The sequence below is a fragment of the Phalacrocorax carbo genome, chromosome 1 (assembly GCF_963921805.1).
Source record: "Phalacrocorax carbo chromosome 1, bPhaCar2.1, whole genome shotgun sequence".
NCBI lineage: Eukaryota > Metazoa > Chordata > Aves > Suliformes > Phalacrocoracidae > Phalacrocorax > Phalacrocorax carbo.
The window spans coordinates 172,404,917-172,427,790 of NC_087513.1; the positions used below are offsets into that span (position 1 = coordinate 172,404,917).

The window sequence follows — 22,874 nt, forward strand, 5'->3', positions numbered from 1 at the left end:
TTTTTTCTTTAGCACCCACCCTGTTTAGAGGAAATGTATGAGGTGCTGGTGACCTGAGCAGAGCATCTACTTTGCCTGGCTATTAAAATCCACAACTACCTTAAAACCTGTAGTAATCTTGCAAATTTGACCAAGAGCGAAGCCAGCCAGTTAAGTTTAGGTTTGAATGGTGGTAAAGCTAGGGAATAAGTATTGTGCAACCCCTGTTTCAAGGTAGGGAATGTGTAATTGAGTTAACTCATCTGTTTTTTGCACCAGCCTTCTGAACCATGTCATCACAGGATACCATCACACTACCATTTTACTCCAACGCCTTCCTGTTTTTACTCTGTGGGGTATTGTTTCACACCTTCAGATCTGATATTAATGTAAAACTTGCCTGTCTGTCTAGGAGCAAAGAAAGTTTCCTCATTTCTTTTCTACCCTCCCTTTCCTAAACCTTGGTGTTTTTACAGGTGCCCTTGCCTTCCATTGAATATGGCAAGACATGCACATGAGACTTTCAAAAGTTTTCCTCTAATCACTCATCAGACAGCTCTTTGAAAAAGGAGGTGATTAATGTTAGTTGCTTAAAATGCCAGGGGAATTTTGGAAGGGAGGGTTTAACAACAGAAATGCAGGTCCTCAGAACTGTATGATTTGCACACTTCACAAGGTAGCACATGTGACTAATCCATCCCACTGTAAACTCTGCAACTCAAACGATGTAAACAGCTTTGTTTCATACCCTAAAACAGCCACCCTCTTGTTCTGACTTTCCTGTAGATTTTACTACTATAAATTGAACATTATTCCTAGTGCCATCTGCATGTTACAGGTATCAGGGAGCTGTTGTAAATCGTTAGCATCAAGGGACAGCCTTGATCACCAAAAAGACTAGTTCTAGCTTGGTGGATTGTCGTTCAGCACAGAGTATTTGTTATGAAAAGTGCTGATTGAGATGGTGTAGCTGGTACATGGGTGTAGCTAAAACTTCAATAAGACGTAGTCTGCCTCCCTTGCAGATTTCTTCTTTTGTGCAAGCCAAATGTGGAGAGACCAACTGCAGCTGGCAAACTGTGATCATCTGCAACTAACTTACAACTACAAATATAGTGAACACTTAACCTGCTGGGCTTTCCTTTCATCTAACTCCTTTTAGGGACTTTGTACTGTAGCATGGAAGTTCTTCACAGGATAAAGGTTTGAGTGTAGCTACTGCTGTACTGATTTGGCAGTCTTACCTGTGATGAAGACGAAGCTGCAAACACAGCTCCCCATATTTGATGCTACCTTTGCAAGAGGCCTGTAGTTGTGTGTCACGCTGTTGACATTGCATGGAATGATTTCTGGCCGATAATCAATGTATCCATTGCTAGACAAGATCCATGTACCTACTTTACTACTACAAATGCAAAATGCTGAAATATTTCTGAAAGTGGCTCAAGTACTTCTGAAAACTAAATGCCCTTTCCTCTGGTAATTGTCAGTAGAGAGGTCTGCTTGGTGTCTCTTTAAAATTACCTCCCAGCAAAACTTCCTTGTATCCCTTCCTTGCCTCTTCCAGCAACATAAGCTACTATTAAAATTACTGTTTAAATATATTTCGACATTGCACCTGTGGAGGAGATCAGCTCCTTTCAGGTCACTGTGGTGGGAACTGAGCCTGCCCTCTATTTGCCAAAGCTTTGTTACTTCAGCTGGAGGTGCTGATGAAACATGAGGACACTTGGCTCCATTTGTGGGATTGAAGTGTCCACTTCTTAAAGTACAGGAAAGAGGCTGCATAAGAAGGCCAGAACATTGCCTCCAATGAAATATTCACCTGTGAGCTCATCATACCGTTTAAAATGGCACTAAATGGAGTGTTGTGCTCTGCTAAAGCAACATCTCTTCTTTTAGAGGTAGTACATCAGATAGCCCCTGTAAGACTAACGTATGGCAAAGCAAACCCTATTGCTGTCTGCTTCAGAGGCTAAATATTACTGCATTTTTCTCTTAGCTTTTCAGAAAGTTTAGCTTTTATTCTGAGTGTGTAGCTGAGCACTTTATGAATGCTATGAATGCTACCTCGTGGTAGATAGTGCAAACTTCACAGCACTGTGCTACAAGAAAATAACGGGCACTTCTGTGTGCAAGGTGGAGCTCATGCACAGCATGCTTTGCCTTCTAGAGCTTCCCAGCAAATGCTCCTGCAGGTTTGGTTGTACATTAGACAGGCTTAATAAAGATTTTTTTTCCCTCCAAAGATGACTGACTGACTCACCCCATCTGCTTTTTCTTTCCTTCAGTGAAGGGGAGGGAAAGAAAAGAACATCAACCGTCTGCAGCAGCGAATCTCTAAATGCTGTGGGGGCCACACTTACACCTCGCCGCATCTCCTGGCGGCGGAGAATATTCCTGCAGGTAGCTTCACCTATGAATAAATCTCCTTCCAAGATGCAGCATCCAGGTCTGTGTGTGCTTTTAAAGAAAATAAACAAGCAGTTGTTACTGAATAGTTATTACTGTAGTGAGCTGCAACATGTGAAAATATGAAAGGGAGAAGGGAGTTAGCTTGGTACCATATTCTTGCTAGAACCTCACCAGAGAAGAGCTGTGCTCAGTTGGCTTTGGGTCTTTGTTGCTTTGAACAGAGGATTCTGTCATCAAAGTCAAATGAATTGCAATCTCCCATCGCTGTAGTGGTAGCAAGGAAATGAAGAACTGCCTCTTGCTGACAAAGATATCCTTTTTAACAGTTAGCAAATTTATACCCTAGCCTGCTTACATAATAGCAGTGTTTGCGGAAAATTATAACTTTTCTGCCTTGTCCTTGTATTGCACATAGCACCTGTTTAGTGTGTTAATTCTTACAGCTTGAGTTCTTTTAAGGTAGAAACCTCTGAAATGTCTGAAATCCTGCTATGTTGATATAGTTCTGTTGTCAGAATGTCATTTACCTACGGCTGTGAAAACTCTAGTGACCAGTGCTATAGCACTGCATGTAGTGCACCTTAGCAGACGGGAAAAGTTGCTTTTAGTATAGAACCTATGGTAAATCACAGCAGTAAACAAGCTCAGCTGTAAAGGAGACTTCATCGATAAATGCCTCTTTGTGACTCTAGAAGGAGCTAGCAGGCGAAAGGGTTGAAATACTGTGTGACCCTTTGTTTAGCTCTATTTCATTTAAAAATAGCTTTAATTTAAATGAAACACTTTATTTAAAAATAAATCTCTGTTGTTGAACTGCATTTTCTCTGCCTTTGGAATCAGCACCTCACTGCTGAAAGTGGAAGACAGCTATTTTTGTTCTGCTGTGACTTAGATTTTCATGATGTCAGACAATCCCAGTTTCCTGTAATAGCTTTCTGATTCTTTACAGATGGTCATGATGGAAGTGAACTGTTACCATTATCGCCTCTTGCTCCACCCTTGGAGGAGGACCCTCTTGTTCTAGTATTGCAAAATGAGGATGGTCCAGATAAAACTGGAGAGAGGAAAAACTCAGAAGAACTACAAAGTCTGTGGAGAAAAGCCATCCATCAACAAATTCTGTTACTTCGAATGGAAAAAGAAAACCAGAAGCTGGAAGGTTAGCTATTTAGAAAATACCCCTAAAAACTATTATAAATTTGGCTGCCTGAAGCTGAAAACTGTGCTGATGCTGGGCCCCTCAAACATATGTGTGGTTCTGTAGCTTTTTGGTTAATAGTGCTAGAAAGAAATGTGTTCACCCAGTCCTGTCTCACAGTCTACCAGGTTCTCTGTCCATGTGCCGACTCTTAACAAGTCACCTTATTTAAAGAAGAAAGTGATAACTTTTCTTTTTTTAGTGCATGTTAGGCAAAGGTTGCTACAGTCTGTGTTCTGGCTGGCTAAGTCTAGGAATTCTAATGTGAAGTGGAGTCAGGAGAACGGATGCTGTGTGAACACTTAGGTATGGTAAACCTTACCCTCTATATCTCATTTCAGACCTTTGCAGTGCATGACATTTCTGTCCAGGCTTTCTGTCCTTCATTAACCACATCAGTGTTAAATTTATAAATATTTGAATCCAAATGTGATTTTTGCATAACTGGGTCTTGAGGTATGTCAAAAAGTTCTTTTTATCAGAAGATGAGTACTGTACACTGAACACTGAGTGATGTACTGAGGGATCTGAAGTTGGCCATGCTGACTTGTCAGCTGCCTGAGCTTCTGGCTGAGATATTTTATTATGACTGGTCGAGATTTGCACAAATAAAAGACAGGATGCAATGTCTATCCTAGCATATAGAAGTTCTCCATTATAATGACTAGTATCTTTCAGTGCAAGTTGAAATTTCAAATGTCCTCTCTCCAATTGCTGCCCTCATGTTCTCCTGTATGGTGTGTAACCTCATTACATGGTAGTCTGATTCTTCAGACAAAACATAATGATCTTGTTAAGGTTAGTTAACTCTTTTTACTTCTTTAGTGGTCCTTACTGAGAAGGCAGGAGGAAGAGAGAAAAACAGCAGGACAGAAGTCTTTCCATATCCCTACACGTGTACATCTTTGTGTGTATTTCCTACACACGTAGCATATTTCTGTGTGTACTCTCTCTACAGTTTCTCTCTCTGTTGACACATACTTCTGTGGAAACTCCTAGATTCATAGGGAACATCTACAGAGAAGTCTGTTTTAACTTCAGCCAAAATCTTTGTTGTTTTAGCAAATGGTCAGTCTACTGTTGTGGGGTGGGGAAGATAGACATCTGCCGTAGTGACTAATTTCATGTTATTCCCTGTGGTAGTATAAGCTGCTGAGAGACAGACTCTTTTCTGTATCCTCTCTGCATGGCTGGAGGTACTGAAAACTGTTAAATTGGTCCAGTTGATTAAGACTCAGTTGGAGATTATTTCCATTCCGTAACTGATACGTAGAAAATAAATTCTGCCTGCCTGATCATTTGCGGTGAAAACAGGAGTGTCAGCAGTGGAGACTCCAAACTGGCACCCACCTACCAGCCCACATCTTGGTTTGTGCTCCAAGGAGCATGTCTCCATTCCTGTATGCAGGTTCATAAATACTGCTAGAGTTCTCACTAGCCAGAGCACGAGTTTCACATCATCTTATTTTCAAAGGGTGAAAAGTAAACTGTCTTAATGCCTATCTCTAGGCTTCCTTCCTATGCGCTGCTGTAACAAGGGCCATTTTACGGACAGGACAGAACGGATACGTTCCAAACAAGCGCTGGTTCTGGCAGTGGTTGGCATCCTGGGCTACAGTTAAATGTAGATCTCAGGAATGGGAAATGTAATACCAAATGCAGCCATTTCTCTACTTGAAGCCAGGTTCCTAGCTGTGAATTTATTCAGCTGTATTTGACTGGTTTAAGATTGGAATTGCTGTGGAATTTTTTTCAGTGGTTTTCTGTTAATGTTTTGTTGATTTTTATTTGCAAAATATTAATAGAACCTCTTTTTCTGTTCCTTTTGCTGTCGAGGAGACTTGAATACTATTAGCTCTTTGTTTTACAGAAGGTAAGTTCTATGAATTGCACAAACTTGCTTTTTTTTTTTCCTGAGGAGCACAGCTAAAAGCTGCTTTTCCAGTAGATATAAGATATAGTTCTATTTATATTAGATAAGGTATATGAACTACAAAAAGTAGCAGGCCACCTGGCAGTGATTAGGAAGAATGTTAACAAGGATGGTTGCAAGCAGCTAAGGTTGGCACAGGAGGTAGGGCAAGTACTACCAACAGGCAAGCTTGCTGACTTTCAGTAGGGCTAACTGCAAAGCCAAAGTACCATTCAGTGAATGACCCATGCGCTTAATTCTGGAGTTCATTGTCACACTGAAATATGTGTTTTTGTTGTCTTAAATCTGACACATACTGCACATGAGAATGAGCATTTTAAAATGAAATCATACAGCAATAGGGTAGCTTTTAAAATTGCCCCAACTGGACTGCAAATTCTTGTGGTGAGAATCCCGTTCCTGTTTTTATGGAATTGTACTGCTCCTTCCATAATAGTTGCTCCTCCAAGGCCCCCTGTAGTCTTGAGTAAATACAGTCTCACTGGTGTAACATACAGCTTTTGGAAATAAATTGTCACCTACATTTTTGGAGTGGGCTGGGGAATGACCTTATGGATTCATCCAATATTGGTTGTTTCTGAAATGTGCTGATTAGGCAAAGGAACTGATTGTCTTGTTCTGCAGGTTGTATAATAACTTAGTGAGAGTTTGCTTTCACCAAGAGATGATGGGGGGGGGGGGGGTGCATCTGTAAAAGGAAGGAGTCTTCTGCAAGGAGCAAGTACTGCACACAAATCAAGGCAAATTTAGGATAAACTCAATTACAGCTTTCATAGGTCATGTTGTCAAATGTACAATTCAGTCCAATGGTAATTTAACCGGTCTCTGTAAATTAAGACCCATTCAGGTCTTGATTTCAGGTTTTTACACCAGTTGTATGAGGAATTGGTGTGGTTTTTCCCCATACCTATAATGTATAATAAAATAATCACAGTTTATTTCTCAGTAATGGAAAGGAAAGCTGCTCCTCCATGAAATTCCGGAGTAACTCTGCAACTTTATTTCAGAAATAGTGAGTTCTCTGGAATAAATACTGTGTGCCAGGTAGTCCTATGCAGCAAACCTTTTAAGTATACAGCAACATGAATTCTGTGCTGTACCTTTCTGGGTAAGGTTCATGTTGGTTCATCTGTTTACTTCTGGTCAGCCTGATGATGCTAGGTAGCAGTGCCAAGAGCTCTTATGACTCTCTTAAGGGACATGTGAAAACTGGGACTAGTGTGACAGACTTCAGTTTAGAAGACTTGCCTAGCTTGCTTGCCTAAATCTCTAATATAAACTTCCATACCTTTGGGACTTTGTATACTAAAACAATTGTAATGATCAATATAAACAAGAGAAAAATTATTAAAGGTGTTTTTGCAGTTGAAAGAAGCAGCAGATGTGGTGAAATTGATTGTGTTGAGTGGGTTTTTCTTCTTGCCCCAAGCCTTAAAAACTGGTTTTATGTGCTTCATTAATTACTAATGTTCATGGCCCAGTAACAGAAGTTCAATTTCTACCTACAGCGTCTTATGACAAAAGACTGGCCCCATCTCAGCTGTTAACTGATGAATTGTGGAAGGTGTATTTATCCCTAGTCAGATTATCAGATACATATATCTAAGTAAAATGGATTTTGCGTATTTGATGTCTCTTGTAATTTTCTGATGTTCTCATTTTCCATGTGTTGTCCCTTTCTGTTCTGTGCTCTAGCAAGCAGAGATGAGCTCCAATCAAGAAAAGTCAAACTGGACTATGAGGAAGTTGGTACATGTCAGAAAGATGCCATACATGTTTGGGATAAGAAGCTACTAAACTGCAGAGCCAAAATCCGATGTGACATGGAAGATATTCATTCCACTTTGAGAGAAGGTACTTATATAGGATGGCTTTTAACTATGAAGTCTGAAGCTTGCTTTTTTTCTTGTTGCCTTTTGATTCTGAAGGAAATCTGCCAGCAATACACTCTTTGCGGTAGCACAAAATCATGAAAAAATTGCCTTCTTTTTGCACGTGCACCCATCTGCTGCTGCCAAACAGAAAACAAGTTCTGCTGTGTCTACAGCTTACCATGTCAGCAATGCAGAAGCATGTATAGTCACCCTCCCGAAAGCAGCATCTTGTGCCCACATATTATTACATTGAAGATTGAACTTGAAGCTTCTGCAGCTAACACTGTGACCTTCTGGTTTCTGGTCTGTGGCTCCTGTCTAACTGACTCAGAGTTTCAGATGGTCTGATTTCACTTAATTATTGAGAAGGCAGGACCATAATGTCTAATATGGACAGTGCCCAAAACCTAGGGGAATCACAACTAAGCCTCAGGAAGTCAGAAGGAGCACATCTTGTGGAGTCTGGGCTATAGTCTTTTAGTATTTTGTTTCCTCGAGTGAAAGGCTGGGGATTTTGTCTTGAAGTAGGTCTTCCTGTGGCCTAGCCGTAGGCCCGAAGGGGAGCCAGAGGACCTTGTTAGTCTAATGCGGATGTAGAGTCTGTTTGCACTGCTGTGCCTTCCTCTGTAAAATCTCACATCTATATTATAGATGCTGAAAAATATTTCAGTGTAATCTGGCTGTGGTACAGAAGGGAAGTTTAAATTGCTACCAAAGAAAATCATGATAGAAATAAGGCAGTTCCTGTTAGTGACCTGCAGAAGACTGCCAACATACATCTTTCCTTGCTGCCCTATCTTCTACTCCTGGACTGCAGTTCAGAGTTGGGAACAAGGAGATGCTTTTTCTAATTTGTATTCTTGTTAAATAATTATTTGACTGGAAAGTATTAGCATAGTTGACAATTCATTTTTACTTTCAAAGGTCTGTTTACAGAGTTGGGGATGTACGCAGAAGTCCAAAAGTAGTATTTTAATTTAGTTTGTGCTTTTACAGGTGCTTGGCTGACTTGAGAGAAATGCTGTCTTTTAATATGAGTGGTTTTTTCCTTCCTTCAGTATGCAGCATTAATGCTTTTAGGTTTGAACTGAGTATTTTGTAATCTGTACATCTTTCTCCAAGCCTATGGACTGATATGAATAGCCTTTTGAGGAGGGGAAGAGGAGATGGACCTCCCTGTATTTTGCACCTCTGAATTTACTTTAGCCTTTCTAAACAGGACAGTCTGCATTCTGTGTATAGTCGTGCATCTTTTCCTGCTGGAGGCTAACACTCAGAGGTGGCAAAACAAGTGATGTCTGTACCTCAGTTGCCCAATGTAGTGCTCAGTGTAATTGCTATAAGTTTGTAGTTAATGCTTAGTTAGTGGGACTGAACTGTGGCTACTGAGGGGGAATACGCTGCAGAGTGGACAACTTGTGAAGCTGACTGTTTGCAAGGGATCCTGCAAAGTGGTTTGGCCAAGATTAGGGCAGGAAAATATTATGACGAAGCAACTTCTTCTGTTGTAGCACTAAAAATATGCCCCTGCTTAGGCCTCTTGGTTTTTGACTGCCCTGCAGGTGTACCAAAAAGTCGTCGGGGAGAAATCTGGCAGTTTTTGGCTGTGCAATATCGAGTCAGACACAGACTGCCAAACAAGCAGCAGCCTCCTGACATCTCTTACAAAGAACTTCTGAAACAACTGACTGCTCAACAGCATGCCATCCTTGTAGATCTAGGTACGTCTATTTGTAGCTGGGAGATTATTCTGACTTGTTCATGCGTCCAAGTGGAAACACACCATTCTTAATGGAAGCTGTTGCTGGACACAGATGCTGTATCAGCACCGCTTTCTGTGTTGTCAGGATATGTTCTGTGTACGCCACTTGGCGTCTTCTAAGCAAATGATTTCTTAGGTTATGCTGTTTGTATTTATGCTCTTCTACATCTGTCTGGAAAAAGGAATCAAGCAGTTGCTTCTGCAAGTTCTATGCAGATGAGAATATGAAATGAGCTGAATGGATACAGTCTAAAATCAGCAGTAAATTACAGATTGATCTGACTAAAATCAACCTGCAAAGAGAAAAGGTCTATGGGAAGAGAGGAGTGCTCGTTGTCAGATGGATTGAGGTTTTTTTAATGAGAAGAATTGAATATCAACGACTCTTCTTTCTTTATATCAGGACGGACATTCCCTACACATCCTTACTTTTCTGCCCACCTGGGAGCAGGACAGCTATCACTCTTTAATCTCCTGAAAGCATACTCTTTGCTGGACAAAGAAGTGGGTTATTGTCAAGGTATAAGCTTTGTAGCTGGAGTGCTGCTTCTACATACGAGTGAGGAACAGGCCTTTGAAATGCTGAAATTCCTCATGTATGACCTTGGCTTTCGTAAACAGTACAGGCCGGACATGATGTCACTACAGGTAAGTAGGTCCTTCTAAAGCAAACCAGAGTTCTCAGGTTGCTCATGTTCTCCAGGGCCTTATGAAGCTTCTTATGTTGTTTTGGAGGTTTGAGGTGCATGAAAATGTTATTGTCAAATCCCTCTCCGATTCTGAATTTGCAAACAGAGAAGTTCAGAACTTGCAGACTTTTCCTGTCACACGTCCCCATCATCTTCTGTTTGGAAACTCTGCTTTCACTGCTATTTTGCTCTTCCTTTTCTTTTCCTCACTTCTCTCTTCCTTATGCTGAAAAAAAATGATATGTGTGCATCTCTACAGATGGAGTTCAAAAACGAATTTTATTTTGTTGTTGGTTTTTTTTTTCCAGTCCATAAGCACTTAGCTGTAGATGTTTCTCTTGTAACTCCAAATCGATTCAATAGTGGCACCCAGTGGCCAGTCGGTGTACTCCACAGGCATTTGTACTGTCCTGCCTCATCATTTGCACCTCTTTTCTCTCATCATCCTCTACCCCACCACCCTCAACACAGAAGGAAAACAGATGAATTTTTAATCGTTTAATGTGTTTATGAAACGATGCATGCTCTGCAATAGTAGTCTTTTAACAGCTAGCTATAGATACTCAAGGCTCTTAGGAAGGAGGTAGAAACACTTTCAGATCTGTATAAACTTCAGGGTTTAAAGTATGAGAAATCTTTCAGCTTGAGATGCAGCTGTTCACTGGCTTAAATAACTGTATTCTATAAGCCCCTGATATTATGAAGGGGGATACCCCTGCTGAGTTAAAGCTTGTACTCCACAGTGGAAAAAGAGAAAACTAAGAGGCAGATTCAAAAATTGCATTGTTTTTCATGCTCTCTGCATAGCAAACACTTATAATTAAGTAAAAACTTAAGTGGGAGTTTCAGTCCACTTTCCATGACCAGTCACTTTAGGTGCTTATTTGGCAAATGTCCAGAACAATAGAATAGATTGTAGTTCAAAAAATTTAGTGTGCTTATTTTAAAAATGATACAGAGGAGTGTTTTACTGCGGATGTAGATATGCTGTAACAAGTTTGTTGTGATGAATTAAGGGTGAACAGCCATAAAGAGCATCGTTCTTCCTCTCCCCTGTCTCTGTTGCCCCCATACCCCAAATATGTTTTGAACCAGTGGGGGTCAAATTGAGATAAATGCATTGTTGTGGGATTTTTTTTTTTCCCCTAGAAGATGCTCTCTTAGTGTTTGTATGTTATGCTGCAGTTGTAGACTTTCAATAACATCTGATGGTTTGAGAGCATTCAAATGTCCAGGATTTCACCTTTTGATTTAAATGAGTCTGAAACTTTCATTGTCAGGGGCTCTTAGGAGGAACACTTTCTAAGGTTGAGAAGGTTTACGGCTTGTAGTAGTACTGTTTGCCCTTTAAATGAAATGACCTCTCTTTTCCCACAGTTTGCTCCTAGGCAGTTATCCTGTTCTAGACCAAAGTACAAGTTTTGTCTGCTCAAGACAAACTAGAGTATTGAAGATGACCTAGAGGATCTCACTAAAGCCTAACCCTTCATTTTGGTCTTTTAACAGGAGTAGAACACTTGCAAATTCTTTTGCATTTAAAGTAATGAAACACAAGTAAGCTTATATGCAGAATTAGCTTCTGTCCTGTAGAAGAAAAATGTTGGATGATTCTTTAGGATAATGAAAACTTATTTAACTTACATTTTTAATTGTTGTCTGGAAAAAGTAGTAATCTAGACCCTTAGTTCATAATGAACACATCCAATTGGTTTACCGCCTCTGTGATGCTGTTCTAATTTCAAATGTAAATGTGCTTTGTATTGACACTGTCCAAATGGTGCTTAATTAGTATCTTTGGCAATTAAAGCAAGGACTCAAACGCATGCACAAATTTAGCTAATTTGCTTGAACAAGAACTGATCTGTCTGCTTGCAGCCACTGCTGACTGATAGATAGTTCAAGTGCAGTCAGTTTTTGGTGGGAAAGAATCGTGACCACTAGAAGTAAGAAAATAGCTGGATCCAATAGATCATTTTCTTAATGAGGAATGGATTCACCTTAAGCATAAGGCACTGTTGACAGCAAGATTGGACCTGACAGCTAATCAATATATGTCTGCTTCTCATCTGCTTTCTGAGAAAGTGTTGCTCTGTGCTGAGGGCAACTTACTGTGGAATATAGACTACCAAAATTGCAAGGAAATAATCTGCCACAGAGTGATATCTTTAGCAATGAATAGCAACTTTTAACCACCTCGGTTTGCAACCTTTTACAGGTTGTATAGCAGCACTTTTTGCATCAGTATCTTAAATTCCTCTGGACCTCTGGCATGTGGGAGTTGTGCTGGGAAATATGTATGTGGTACGCCTCTTACCCACCATATCTGAAGTACCCTGTGGGTACAGAAGGTGTCTAAAGTGATGACTGTAGCATAGGAGTTTTAAATGCAGTAAAAATATGGCCAGGATTCAAAGGATGAAAGCTGAAATGTATAAGTTTAGCCAGAAATAGTTTAACTCTCTACTACAGAGTTTTGGCATCTTGGAAGAGGTACTCTTACTTTTGTTGCTGCAAGGCTGAAAGTCTGGTTTGTTGATAAAGTTAGATCAATGTATTCTCTTCTTACCTTAATCCTGTGAATCTGAAATGATATTTCATTAATAGTCAGGTTCAAACTGGTCTTTGTTACTGACTACTGTGTTGGTTATAATTCATTAGGGGTGGGTTGTTTATATGTAAGTAGGTTTCACTCGAGGCCCTGGGCGACAATTAAGCTGTACCTTACAGTGCTATCTGCACTGGAGTTGGCTTCCCTCGAGTGAAATGGGAATGGTTTCGAAAACTGAGTAAAGCTGAACTTTTCTTTCTCTGCTTCCTTCCCCACCAACCCCCTCATACACTGTAGGTTCAGATGTATCAGCTCTCAAGGCTTCTTCATGATTATCACAGAGACCTGTATAATCATCTTGAAGAAAATGAAATCAGTCCCAGTCTTTATGCTGCACCGTGGTTTCTTACACTGTTCGCATCTCAGTTTCCATTAGGATTTGTAGCCAGAGTATTTGGTAAGAAAGTTTATTCTATTGCAATAATAAACAGAACAATGTTGCCACTGTGTTTTGAAATTCTCAGGGAGTAGTTTTCTACATACTAGGTACCTTTCGGGTGACTCTTGTGGGTGGCAAGTAGCAATACACTTTATGGTGGGATGTCAGCTCCTTTTCAAAGAGAAAAACCGAAATGTATTCTTTGAAATATCAGACTTGAGCAATTAAGTACGTCTGCTGTTATTCGCCAAGAGACTTATGAAGTATGAACAGCAGGAAGTTAATTGTTGCAAATGTATTTTATGCATCAAATATTCAGTTTATGTCTATAGAAAAGTTGATCTTGTTGAACTTGTAAATTGAAAAAAGAGAATGCATTGGTTTTCAAGAAAGTGTAGCTGAATAACTGATCCTGAAGTGCTTTCTGATAAAAATTCAGGTAGACTTGAACTTAAAGGCTGTTTCAGGTGTTTATGTATATATTGAACAGTTTCCTAGCCTTGGTATGCCGCTTATTCCATTTAGATTGTTTTTTCATTATATGCTCCTCTCCAGATAACAGCTAGTACAGAAGCTTAACTATTGATTGTGCCTTGTAATGTTCACAGCATCAGCATGTCAAGTACTTGGTTTTCTATTCTTTTATTGTCAATAAGAACCGCTACCTTAATCAAATCTGTAGTAATGCAGCTTTTAAAAATTTTGTTCATGTATTAATGTAAAACCCTCTGCACTCAGGTATGCACCAACAAAGTAGGAGCGTGTGTCGTGTACTTCCTCTTAAATCACACTTTTTTCCATTTGATTTTTCTGTTTTCATATGGCACCTTTAGTCTTCCCCTAAAAAATTCAACCTGACTTCTGTCTCGTGTTTTATCACTGGAGTGTGTTAGGTTTTTAATTTGTTTGGTGTGGAGGTTTGTGGGGAAGAGGGGTTTGTTTGTTTGGCTTTGATTTTCATTTTTACTGACCTAGTGATTTCTCCATTACAGAGGTATTTACCTTTTACAGCAAACTTTTTCTGACTGCTCTTTGGGTGAACAAATGATTGGTGTATCTGTTTTTCAGTGGTATTCATGTGATGGGTACATCTCTTTCACAGTGAAATTATTGAATTCTGGGACACTGAAGCATTTTGGTTTGGGTTTTTTTATTATTTGTTTTCCAAGGCTGAAGTGTTATTTTCCTCTTTTGTCTTCAGTAGGCTTGAATTTGGCAAACAAATTTTTTATGGGTGGGGAGGGTCAGTGTTCATTTCCTGGTACATGAGCAAAGCAAAGCTTGCTCCCATTTTAAAACTCAAATGTCACTATGTTTTACTTCCTAATGCTTCCGATTCCTGCATCTTCAGTGTCCCACAGGCCATTGTCACGTACCAGGACAAGTGGTTAATGTCTATCCATCACAAATTATATACTTAATATTTATGCTGCTTTCATCTACTACATAGACTTGAGAAGGGAGACTTTTAGAAACTGTGGGTGAGCGAGATGGCTGCCTCATCAGTGTCCTGGTGCTATCCTGTGATACTGGATTACAGCCAGGGATGACCTCTCAGTATCAGGATCAGAAGTTGAGTTTGTTCAGTTGTGTAGCCCTGCTCTTGGTGGTGTGACAGAGCCAACAGCGCAGGAGGGTTATCTGAACTGCTCATGTGCTGCATTCATCTCAGTAACTGCAAGTCCACTGCTGCTACCGAGACCAAGTTTCTAGTTACTGTTATCAAGCTTCTAGTTCCTGTGCAGTCTGTGTCTACTGGCTTCTGCAGAGCCTGGACTTTCCCCTTACATCCACATAATTATACCTCAAAGTAACGGTTTGGAGCTTAAATTATAACCAATGTGATCGCTACTATGGATTTTGAAAGTTGTATGATTGGTTACAGAATCTACATGATCATTTTTTAAGGACTAGCTTCTGTCTGTAGAAAACAGTAAAACATCAGTTCATTGTGTTGTGATGCACTTCGCAATTGCTTTTCAGTCATAGATGTACTTAAAAACAGTTCGCAGTTAGTTAACAGCCTGTGGTCTATAGTAGACAGTAAGGAAATGTTTTTGCAGATAACCATTACAGACATAACAAGTACATGATATTTTCTTTAGTGCTCTCTCACATTTATAAGATGACAGAAGATGCATTTCTATGCTCTAACCTCATGTTCAAATGAGACAGATTGCACTTCTGACCTGAATAAATCTGCAGCATGATTGATTAAAAAGAAAAAATGCCAGCAAATGTATGTATGTATTCAATGACTTTTGCTCTTGTTTTCAAGATATTTTAATTATTTTCTTTTTAGATATTATTTTTCTTCAAGGAACGGAAGTCATATTTAAAGTAGCACTGAGCCTACTTAGTAGTCAAGAAACATCTATAATGGGATGTGAGAGTTTTGAGAACATTGTCAATTTTCTTAAAACCACTATTCCAGATATGACTCAGCCTCAAATGGAAAAAATTATTACCCAGGTAATGTTGTTTTTCTCTTTACTTCCCCCCCACCCTTTAATTTAAAAGAATCATTCCTAAGGTATATGTAAAAGTCTTCCCAGTATGTTCCTTTTGGTTTGAAATGCAAAGGAGTCATCTTCCCAGTAACTTGTATAGAAATAGGATATGAGCTAATATCAGTGGGTTTTGAACTGCAATTTTATCAAGACTTTAGTTGCTACCTCAAGGTTTAGTACAAAGGTTCTTTTGTGCCCCAGCTATTGGGAAAACGTGACTTTGCTTAAAAATGTCACATCGCCATCAGAAGGGTAAAAGTAGCCTATTTTCCAAACCTAAACCCAGCTGTTGCTCCCTGCTCGTGGGTGAGCAGTCCAACTGTTTGTGATGGGAAGCACAACTTGCCATGGTGGGAAAAAGCAGCGTCACAGCAACTTTTCCTGATCCTTTGAACTTCTGGCTGCACAGGGCCAGGTTACCCCTGTAGGAACTTTTCAGACACCTCCAACTTAAAATCCTACAAGTTAGGAGGTTGGTGAGGCCCTGTTTTCATCATTGGTATTAAAATCAAGGTCAAGCAAACTTTTGGTGTTCTGTTTCTGGGGCGGCTTCTGTCCTCCTGGGATCACTTTTAGGGCTCCCTCATCCAACTTCCCTTTCTCACCTCAACCCAGTCCTTGGATGGATCACACCTGGCAGGCGCTTGGTGCCAGAGGTAAAAGTCCCTCAGGATTGATCCCAGCCATTGTTGGATAAAGGAAAGGAAGACTGGAGTAGTGTTATTTCATCAGTATCATTGCAACTTCATGGCAAAGGGCAAGACTGGAACAGAAACAAAGAATTCCTGATGTATAGGAAAAGCTTCTTGTGAAATACTGTCAGTGGCTGGGATCTTCACCTCTCTACATTGTATTCCCCTGCATTGAAGCTGGAAATTGAAAATGAACCTCAGTCTAGTACCTTAATTGTAACCTGTCAGCAGTTTTCCCCTTTCAGTTGGCAGGAGATAATAGAAGAGTTCTAGAAAACCATCTCCATAGGCAGGAGTGCAGTTCACACTGATAGCTTGGTTAACACTTGAACGTTTTGGGTGCTGTCAATTAAGAAGTAATTTTTAGATGATGTGTAAATTTTTATTTCCTCATTGCACTGATTGATTGCTGTGCTAAACCTGTGTCAGGTACTTCAGCGTCTATCTTTACAACTCATGGATTCTGGCAATGCTAGAGATGGTAGTTCAATATTTGAGATACTATTAGAAATTAAATCTCTGTTTTGTGGTCTGCATGGGTTGCAGAGCAATCATGCTGTGGTGCATGTGGTAGAAGTGGCTTTATGCAAAGCCAGGCCTGACTGAGTAAAGAATGGATCATGTTGCCTGAGTGGAGGTGGGTGTGGTTATATGGAGGTCAGCTTAGCTCTGAGCGGAAGGTTGCCTGCTTGCCTGTGGTGTGGTCTTGTGCTGAGCAGCCTTCTGGTTCTGCATTCATGGGTAGACTGCCTATATCATATTGCTCCTCCTAGGCTGGCTGCAGGTGGAGTTGTTTAGCTCTCTCAGCATTGTAATTCTCAGGACTGTTCTCTGATAACAGATAATGAAAGAAAAATGTAGACATTATACAGGACTATAATACACAGATGTGGAAGAATTGGGTAGCTACATAGAGGAAAATAGCACTTGCTTAGCTGCAACACCATATGTAATTTAAAGTTTTACCTCATTTGAATTACCTGAAGAACAATGAACGTAATGGAGAACTTGTTTGGTTGGGGGATCTCTGTGTGTCTTCTGTTGGTGTAATGTTTGTGATCTCTAGAACAAGGAACAGAATTAATGTCACTGTAGATATCCTTCCCTTCCTAGGCTAAACTATCTGGTAACTTTTAGCAGCTGAGAGGCTGTGACTAGATGTATAAACAGATAAGGGTTGTATGGTCCCATCACCGATAGATGCTCAGTCCTATAGTCTTCACAATGCTTTGTCACCAAAGCATCCCAATAAGAAAATAGTGTATCTTCACGCAGAGACAGAGCACAGGGGAAACTGTAACCATGAAGAGTGTTTTTATAAAAAGTCTATAAATGGGCACTTGGAATCAAGAGGTCCAGTTTGAGGGTGGAGATCTGATGAATCCTGGATTATTCTTCCTCATTGTGTGATCCTGCTCCCATCACAAGCTGGTGAGACTTGAATTTAAAAATTTCTTCTTGAACTTCTTAATATTCCTGAGCAAGAGATGATAAGACTTGGTCATATTATAAAATTCTTGGATTAAATAAGACTTTTCTGCCAATACATTTCATAGTAAGAGGTGGTATCTGGTAATTGTAAAAGTGATGATCCAATTCATTCTAAAGTCTATGGTTTGTTATGGCTACAATAAGAACCCTAGATGCTAAAATGCTCTTACTGTAGACATCCCCTTAAAATGCTTTTTTGAGAGGAACAGGAAAAAACATGAAGTCAATCAAGCAAAGTTGCCTCTTAGCCAAACATTCATGTGGAATAAGTGATTTCTATTGAGGTTAAAAATTTGGGTTTTTTTCTCTCACTGCAGGTGTTTGAGATGGATATTTCAAAACAGCTCCATGCCTATGAAGTAGAGTACCATGTTCTTCAGGATGAACTGCAGGAAAATGTGAATCCCTGTGACGAAGGTGAACCCCTGGAGAAGCTGGGGAGGGCAAACAGTCATCTAAAGAGACAAAACATGGATTTGTTGGAGAAGCTACAGGTAAATGACTTATGACTACAAACTCATGGAGAGGTCATGTCTATGATTCAGCCAACAGAGAAGTAAGTGTCTTCTTTAAATGTACTTGAGAAGTCTCCTAACAGCAAGACCTTATGCAGTTGAGCAGTTCTCTCAATTACAGTGATTTACTTCTGTTAGATGTATTTTTAACTCCTTTGTCATTCCTTGCACTTTTCCTTCTTGATTTAGATTTCTTTTTCTCAAATTACCTCTACCCTTATCTCCCATAAAGTCTGTTGGCAAAATTTGTGTATCTTGCTGAAAAATAAGTCCTCTGTCCCTTCCTCTCTCTGCTTTCCTATTGGAAAGTTTTAAGAAATAATCCATAGTGCAGTGGGCTTGCTTTCTTGAGACCTTTGTAGTTAGTTCTGTTTCCTTCTGCTGAAGCTCCTAGTCCTACTTCTCAAAGGTGGTATCTCCTAGCAGACTTGAATACAGCTGAGTGCCTGCCAGACTTTGCCCGATAAAGTAATGCTTTAAATAAGTCTTTTCTCCCTTCTTCACTCTTTCTTCCATAGCCTGACCAAGACTTGTTTCAGGTTTCATTATATATTGCCTTGCATTTTCCTGAAAGACAAGCTCTTCTTTTTGCATCACCAGGCCATTTGTTTTTAATTTGAACAAGCATTGGGAAGAGCTCATAGAGCACCTTCAGCTTCTGAAACCTGAAAATAGAAGCAGGGAAAAAAGGAAAGATCAAGTCCTCGTTATTTTTGTGTTTATGGGCTAAGGGTGCTGTTCTGTGTTCTTCTGATACCAAAAAGAGGGATCACTTGCTTTTTTACTGTTATTATTTTCTGTCTGACTTACTTACTTACTTACTGACTTTCTGCTGCCTGGGATTTTACCTCTGTTCTGAAAATGCACCAAGGGCATGAAATAATTGAGAGTGACTGGTTTGAAAGGCTCTCAAAGCTCTTCTGTTCTTCCAGAGTGCCATACTGTTAACACATCTTCCTCAGTCCCTTACCCCCTTTGTCTTTTTGCTTCTATAGCTTCTTCATTCCTCTGCTTGGGCCCTTTCCTAGGAACAGTCAGAATTCCCCCAGTTCCCACATTTGCTACTGCTGGTGTCCAGAGTTTCTGATTAGTAGTGAGTCGGGTTTTTTTCCCAGAGAAAGCTGTTGGTCTTTTGTTGGAAAACAGGGAAAAGTGTCTGCTTCTAGGCTTAACGTAGAGGTTCTCTTTCCCTCTAACCTCTCCATTTACCTGCCAATTTACTTTATTACACTGTCGGACAAGTCGTCTCTTCCAGTGCTACTCCAGCTGCTGATTTCCTTTTCCTCCTTGCTGCTCTCAGCTGTCCCTTGCTGCTCTCAGCTGTCCCTTGCTGCTCTCAGCTGTCCCTTGCTGCTCTCAGCTGTCCCTTGCTTGCTGCAACTTGCATGTCTTCCCCTCTCTGCAAGGCTTTCAGAAATCCTTAAGACTGATCTGGCCACTATAAGAAGATTCTTTATATGATACACAGTAGGCATTCCTTCTATTATCTGCCTACACAGATGTCTCTTAGAAACATCTATGTAATTAATTTATTTCCTTAACATCAAGCATATCATAATATTAAAAGAGTTACGTTTCAAGTTCTTATGAAGATAATGTTATTGTTTACAGGTTGCTCATGCTAAAATTCAGAGTCTGGAATCCAGCTTGGAGACTGTTTTGACTCGAGAGAACAAAATGAAGACTGTAATTCAGTCCCTGGAACAGGAGAAGATAACATATCAAAAGACTCTTGAGCAGATAATGAAGTATTTGCCAGCAGAAGCGTTATCTGACTGTGAACAGCTCCTGAAGGAAGTAAACTACAATCCAAATAATAAAATAAAATAAGGAGTAAGCCATAAACCATGGACTTCTAGGCAGCATTTTTTCAAAAAGGGAAAGAAAAGATGGGTATGCTGCTTTCAAAGGACTTAGCAATAGACAATGGTATTATCCAAAACTAGTGCTGGGACACTCATAGCTACAGATGGGCCTTCAAATGTTGGTATGCAAATTCAGACTATTAATTTTTTAATGATTGTGTAAATAAATCACAGGGGGGAATAAAGGATTCTTACATGTAATTATGATGAGTAGATGTATATATAGAGTTGACCTAAAGGAAATAGAAATTTCAGTAGTCAAAGCCAAGATAATGATGATCTACAAATTCACTCTGGATGTGCTTGTCTTGTAGTGAAATGAGGATAGCGTGTCTTTCTATATATGTATGTTGAATAATACTTGAAGAAAAAAACGAATGTAATTCTCCCTCCAAAGAGCAGCATGTTTCACATCTTCTGTGGAAAATCTGTGTGAACTCATGCGTGCCTCTCTTTTAATTCTACTGACATTGCGTGCACAGACCAATAAGCAGAATAAGTATCATGACTTGGTTCATACAGAAAGAGCTCTAGTGCCATCCACTGCCTGGACTGTACTGGTCAGCAGTGTAATTCCACATGCATGTTGGAACTGGAAACAAAAAGCATCACATCATAGCTCTGCCTCTGTAGCTCAGAGCTAAGAAATAGGTATCTATAGACACTCGCAGAACTTGTAAAGACAAGAGCTAATGGTGATTGCTGCTTCCTTCCCAGCCTGTTTGCTTCTGCTTGTCCTGGGGTTGATCATGATGACAGGAGGAAGGAAACAAGGCTGTGGGGTGGTATTTATTCTGATGCTAATTTTCCGCAGGAGGCTTGCTGTCATAGGACTTGGCAGGCAAGAGGTTCTCATTTAACCAAAGAAATACTACAAGAAGCCTTGTCTTACTCTAGCTGGAGCCAGAAGGCTGTTCTTAAATTTTATTTGAAGAGAAAATTGAAGCAGGTTTCAGGAAGTTGAGCATAAATCCGTAAGAGAGGACCAAGCAAGTTTCAAATATAATGTACCTTTCAGTTGTCACATACACAATGGATATACATTTGAAAGGGGATTCTGAATTACAGGTGCAGTTTTAATAATGGTTTCCAAGTTATTCATGTTTTAATACTGCTTTTTGGTCTTCTTTTTAAAAGAAAAGTCATTAATTTGTGTGTTCTGGGCAGAAGGTAGGTAAGCTCTGATCATTTCAAGGGAGAAGATGTGTTTATAAAGTTATAAAAATATGCATATAGATTTGAAAATGGTTTTGAGTGGAATTTTTGAGAAGGTTTAGACAACTGTGTAGTCGACATGTATTTTGGAGTGCATGTCTGAACCGTTAATTGAGTGTTACAGTGGCATATGTTATCTCTTACCATTTATACTGTATTTCAGGAAACACTTGTTCTTTTTAGTAAGAAAAACAATTAAGCAAAGTGCCAAATCCAGCAGTGTCTTTATGCATAAGATTGTCCAATTTAGAAAGCAAGGACTGAATATCATTGCTTTCTAAGTATGCTTTATCTTAACATAAAAATAAGGAACAACAATGCTGATTTGCTGCACGCTGCTGTGGAACTTAGGGGCTTGGGGGTCTCCTGTTCTTTTCTTGTTGTTGTTTTTTACTTCTGTGGAGTTTTATTTTATTAAAGATATTGTTTTACCTAACAGTCTTTCTTTTTACAGTTGGGGTGCAAGGTCTTAACACTGCATTAAAAATTTATGTGGAATCTGTCTAGATATTTCAAGAATATTGTCTTGTACTAGATGGGAAAATGCCAAGTGAAAAGGCAGTTCTTTGCAGTTTTGTTCAGAGTAAGTTTTAGCTGATGTGTACATACAAAACCAATCCCAGGAACTGCAGTAGTGTGTATTACAAAGAATCGAGGTTATTCAGATACTTTTTTTTTTTTTTAAAGATGCACTGAATGTGCTTCATCCTTTGTTTCACTTATAAATTTTTTTCATGTAATGCCTGGAGTAATTCCAATAAATGTCATTGCTGCATTTCCCATGGCCTCTGGCTAGTTTTATTTTTCTACACTTCAGGTTCCAATCTCATTCTCAATAGTACTGTTTACATGAAATAAGAAAAGGATCTGTTTAGTTTCTAGTTGTGGGGAAAAAAACCCACAGGATTTGTAGAAGGACACAGGGAGCACAGAAATTCTTATCAGGGAAAAAATATTCTTGCATTGTTCTTAATAGAAGATGAAATTATTCTTTTTCTTCTGTAGCAGTTCATTTAGTACATATGTAGTACATGTGTAGTGTGATTCTGTGATATGCATGTTGAGAATAGTAATTTGATAAACTCTATGCTGTGCATCTAGCTTGGGAGGAGGAGGCAGCTACCACATCAACAAGTAGGCACAACAGCGCTCTCAGTTTTTGCAGTCAACTTGCGAAGAACTAACTTGGAAGGAAAAAGTATCTGCTGTTTTCAGGAACAGCTAACTTAGGCTGGTTTCTGCTGGCAGAGGGCTTTTTTAAAAGTCTGGGAGAGGACTATCCTTTTATCTAGTGAACTAGGTTGTAAATGAAGAGTACTAATTGTCAGGAATACAGTTGAAACAGGCCAGTCTGCTAAGAAGGGCTAATGTAGGGAAGTCTTTGGTATTTGTATCTTTTTATAAATTAAAAACTTGGCCAGAAAGTTGGGGGTTTTGGGGTGTGGGGTTTTTTTTCCCCTCTCCAAAAAAGGAGACTATGTATTTCTCTCCTAGAAAGAGGAATATTTATTTAAGGTGCCTTTGTTCACTTTTCTCTAAAAAAGCATTAGACATTACTGAAGAATCAGTCTCCTGATAAATGGCGTGTTCTGCTTGAAGATCTGACTTGAAATCACAAATCTAGCTAATCTTAAGTGGTTTGGTTATGCCTTCTTCAACATGATACTGCTTTGCTTAATCTCACTACAAGAAAGCCAAAGAAATTGTAACATAGGAAATAATTTCAGCAGTTTGGTCCAAGAATTTGAC

General features: G+C 39.6%; 1 protein-coding gene across 1 annotated transcript in view; it reads left to right on the plus strand.

The window, feature by feature from the left end:
- Window positions 1–21,905, plus strand: part of TBC1D4 (TBC1 domain family member 4) — a 116,903-nt gene extending 94,998 nt beyond the window's left edge. The window contains exons 12-20 of the mRNA XM_064440730.1: window positions 2,271–2,431; window positions 3,344–3,553; window positions 7,221–7,379; window positions 8,962–9,120; window positions 9,565–9,809; window positions 12,696–12,855; window positions 15,140–15,309; window positions 17,848–18,024; window positions 19,657–21,905. Coding sequence (XP_064296800.1) covers window positions 2,271–2,431; window positions 3,344–3,553; window positions 7,221–7,379; window positions 8,962–9,120; window positions 9,565–9,809; window positions 12,696–12,855; window positions 15,140–15,309; window positions 17,848–18,024; window positions 19,657–19,875 — 1,660 coding nt within the window. The 3' untranslated portion in view covers window positions 19,876–21,905. The remainder of the gene's footprint in view (window positions 1–2,270; window positions 2,432–3,343; window positions 3,554–7,220; window positions 7,380–8,961; window positions 9,121–9,564; window positions 9,810–12,695; window positions 12,856–15,139; window positions 15,310–17,847; window positions 18,025–19,656) is intronic.
- The last annotated feature ends 969 nt before the right edge of the window (window positions 21,906–22,874 follow it).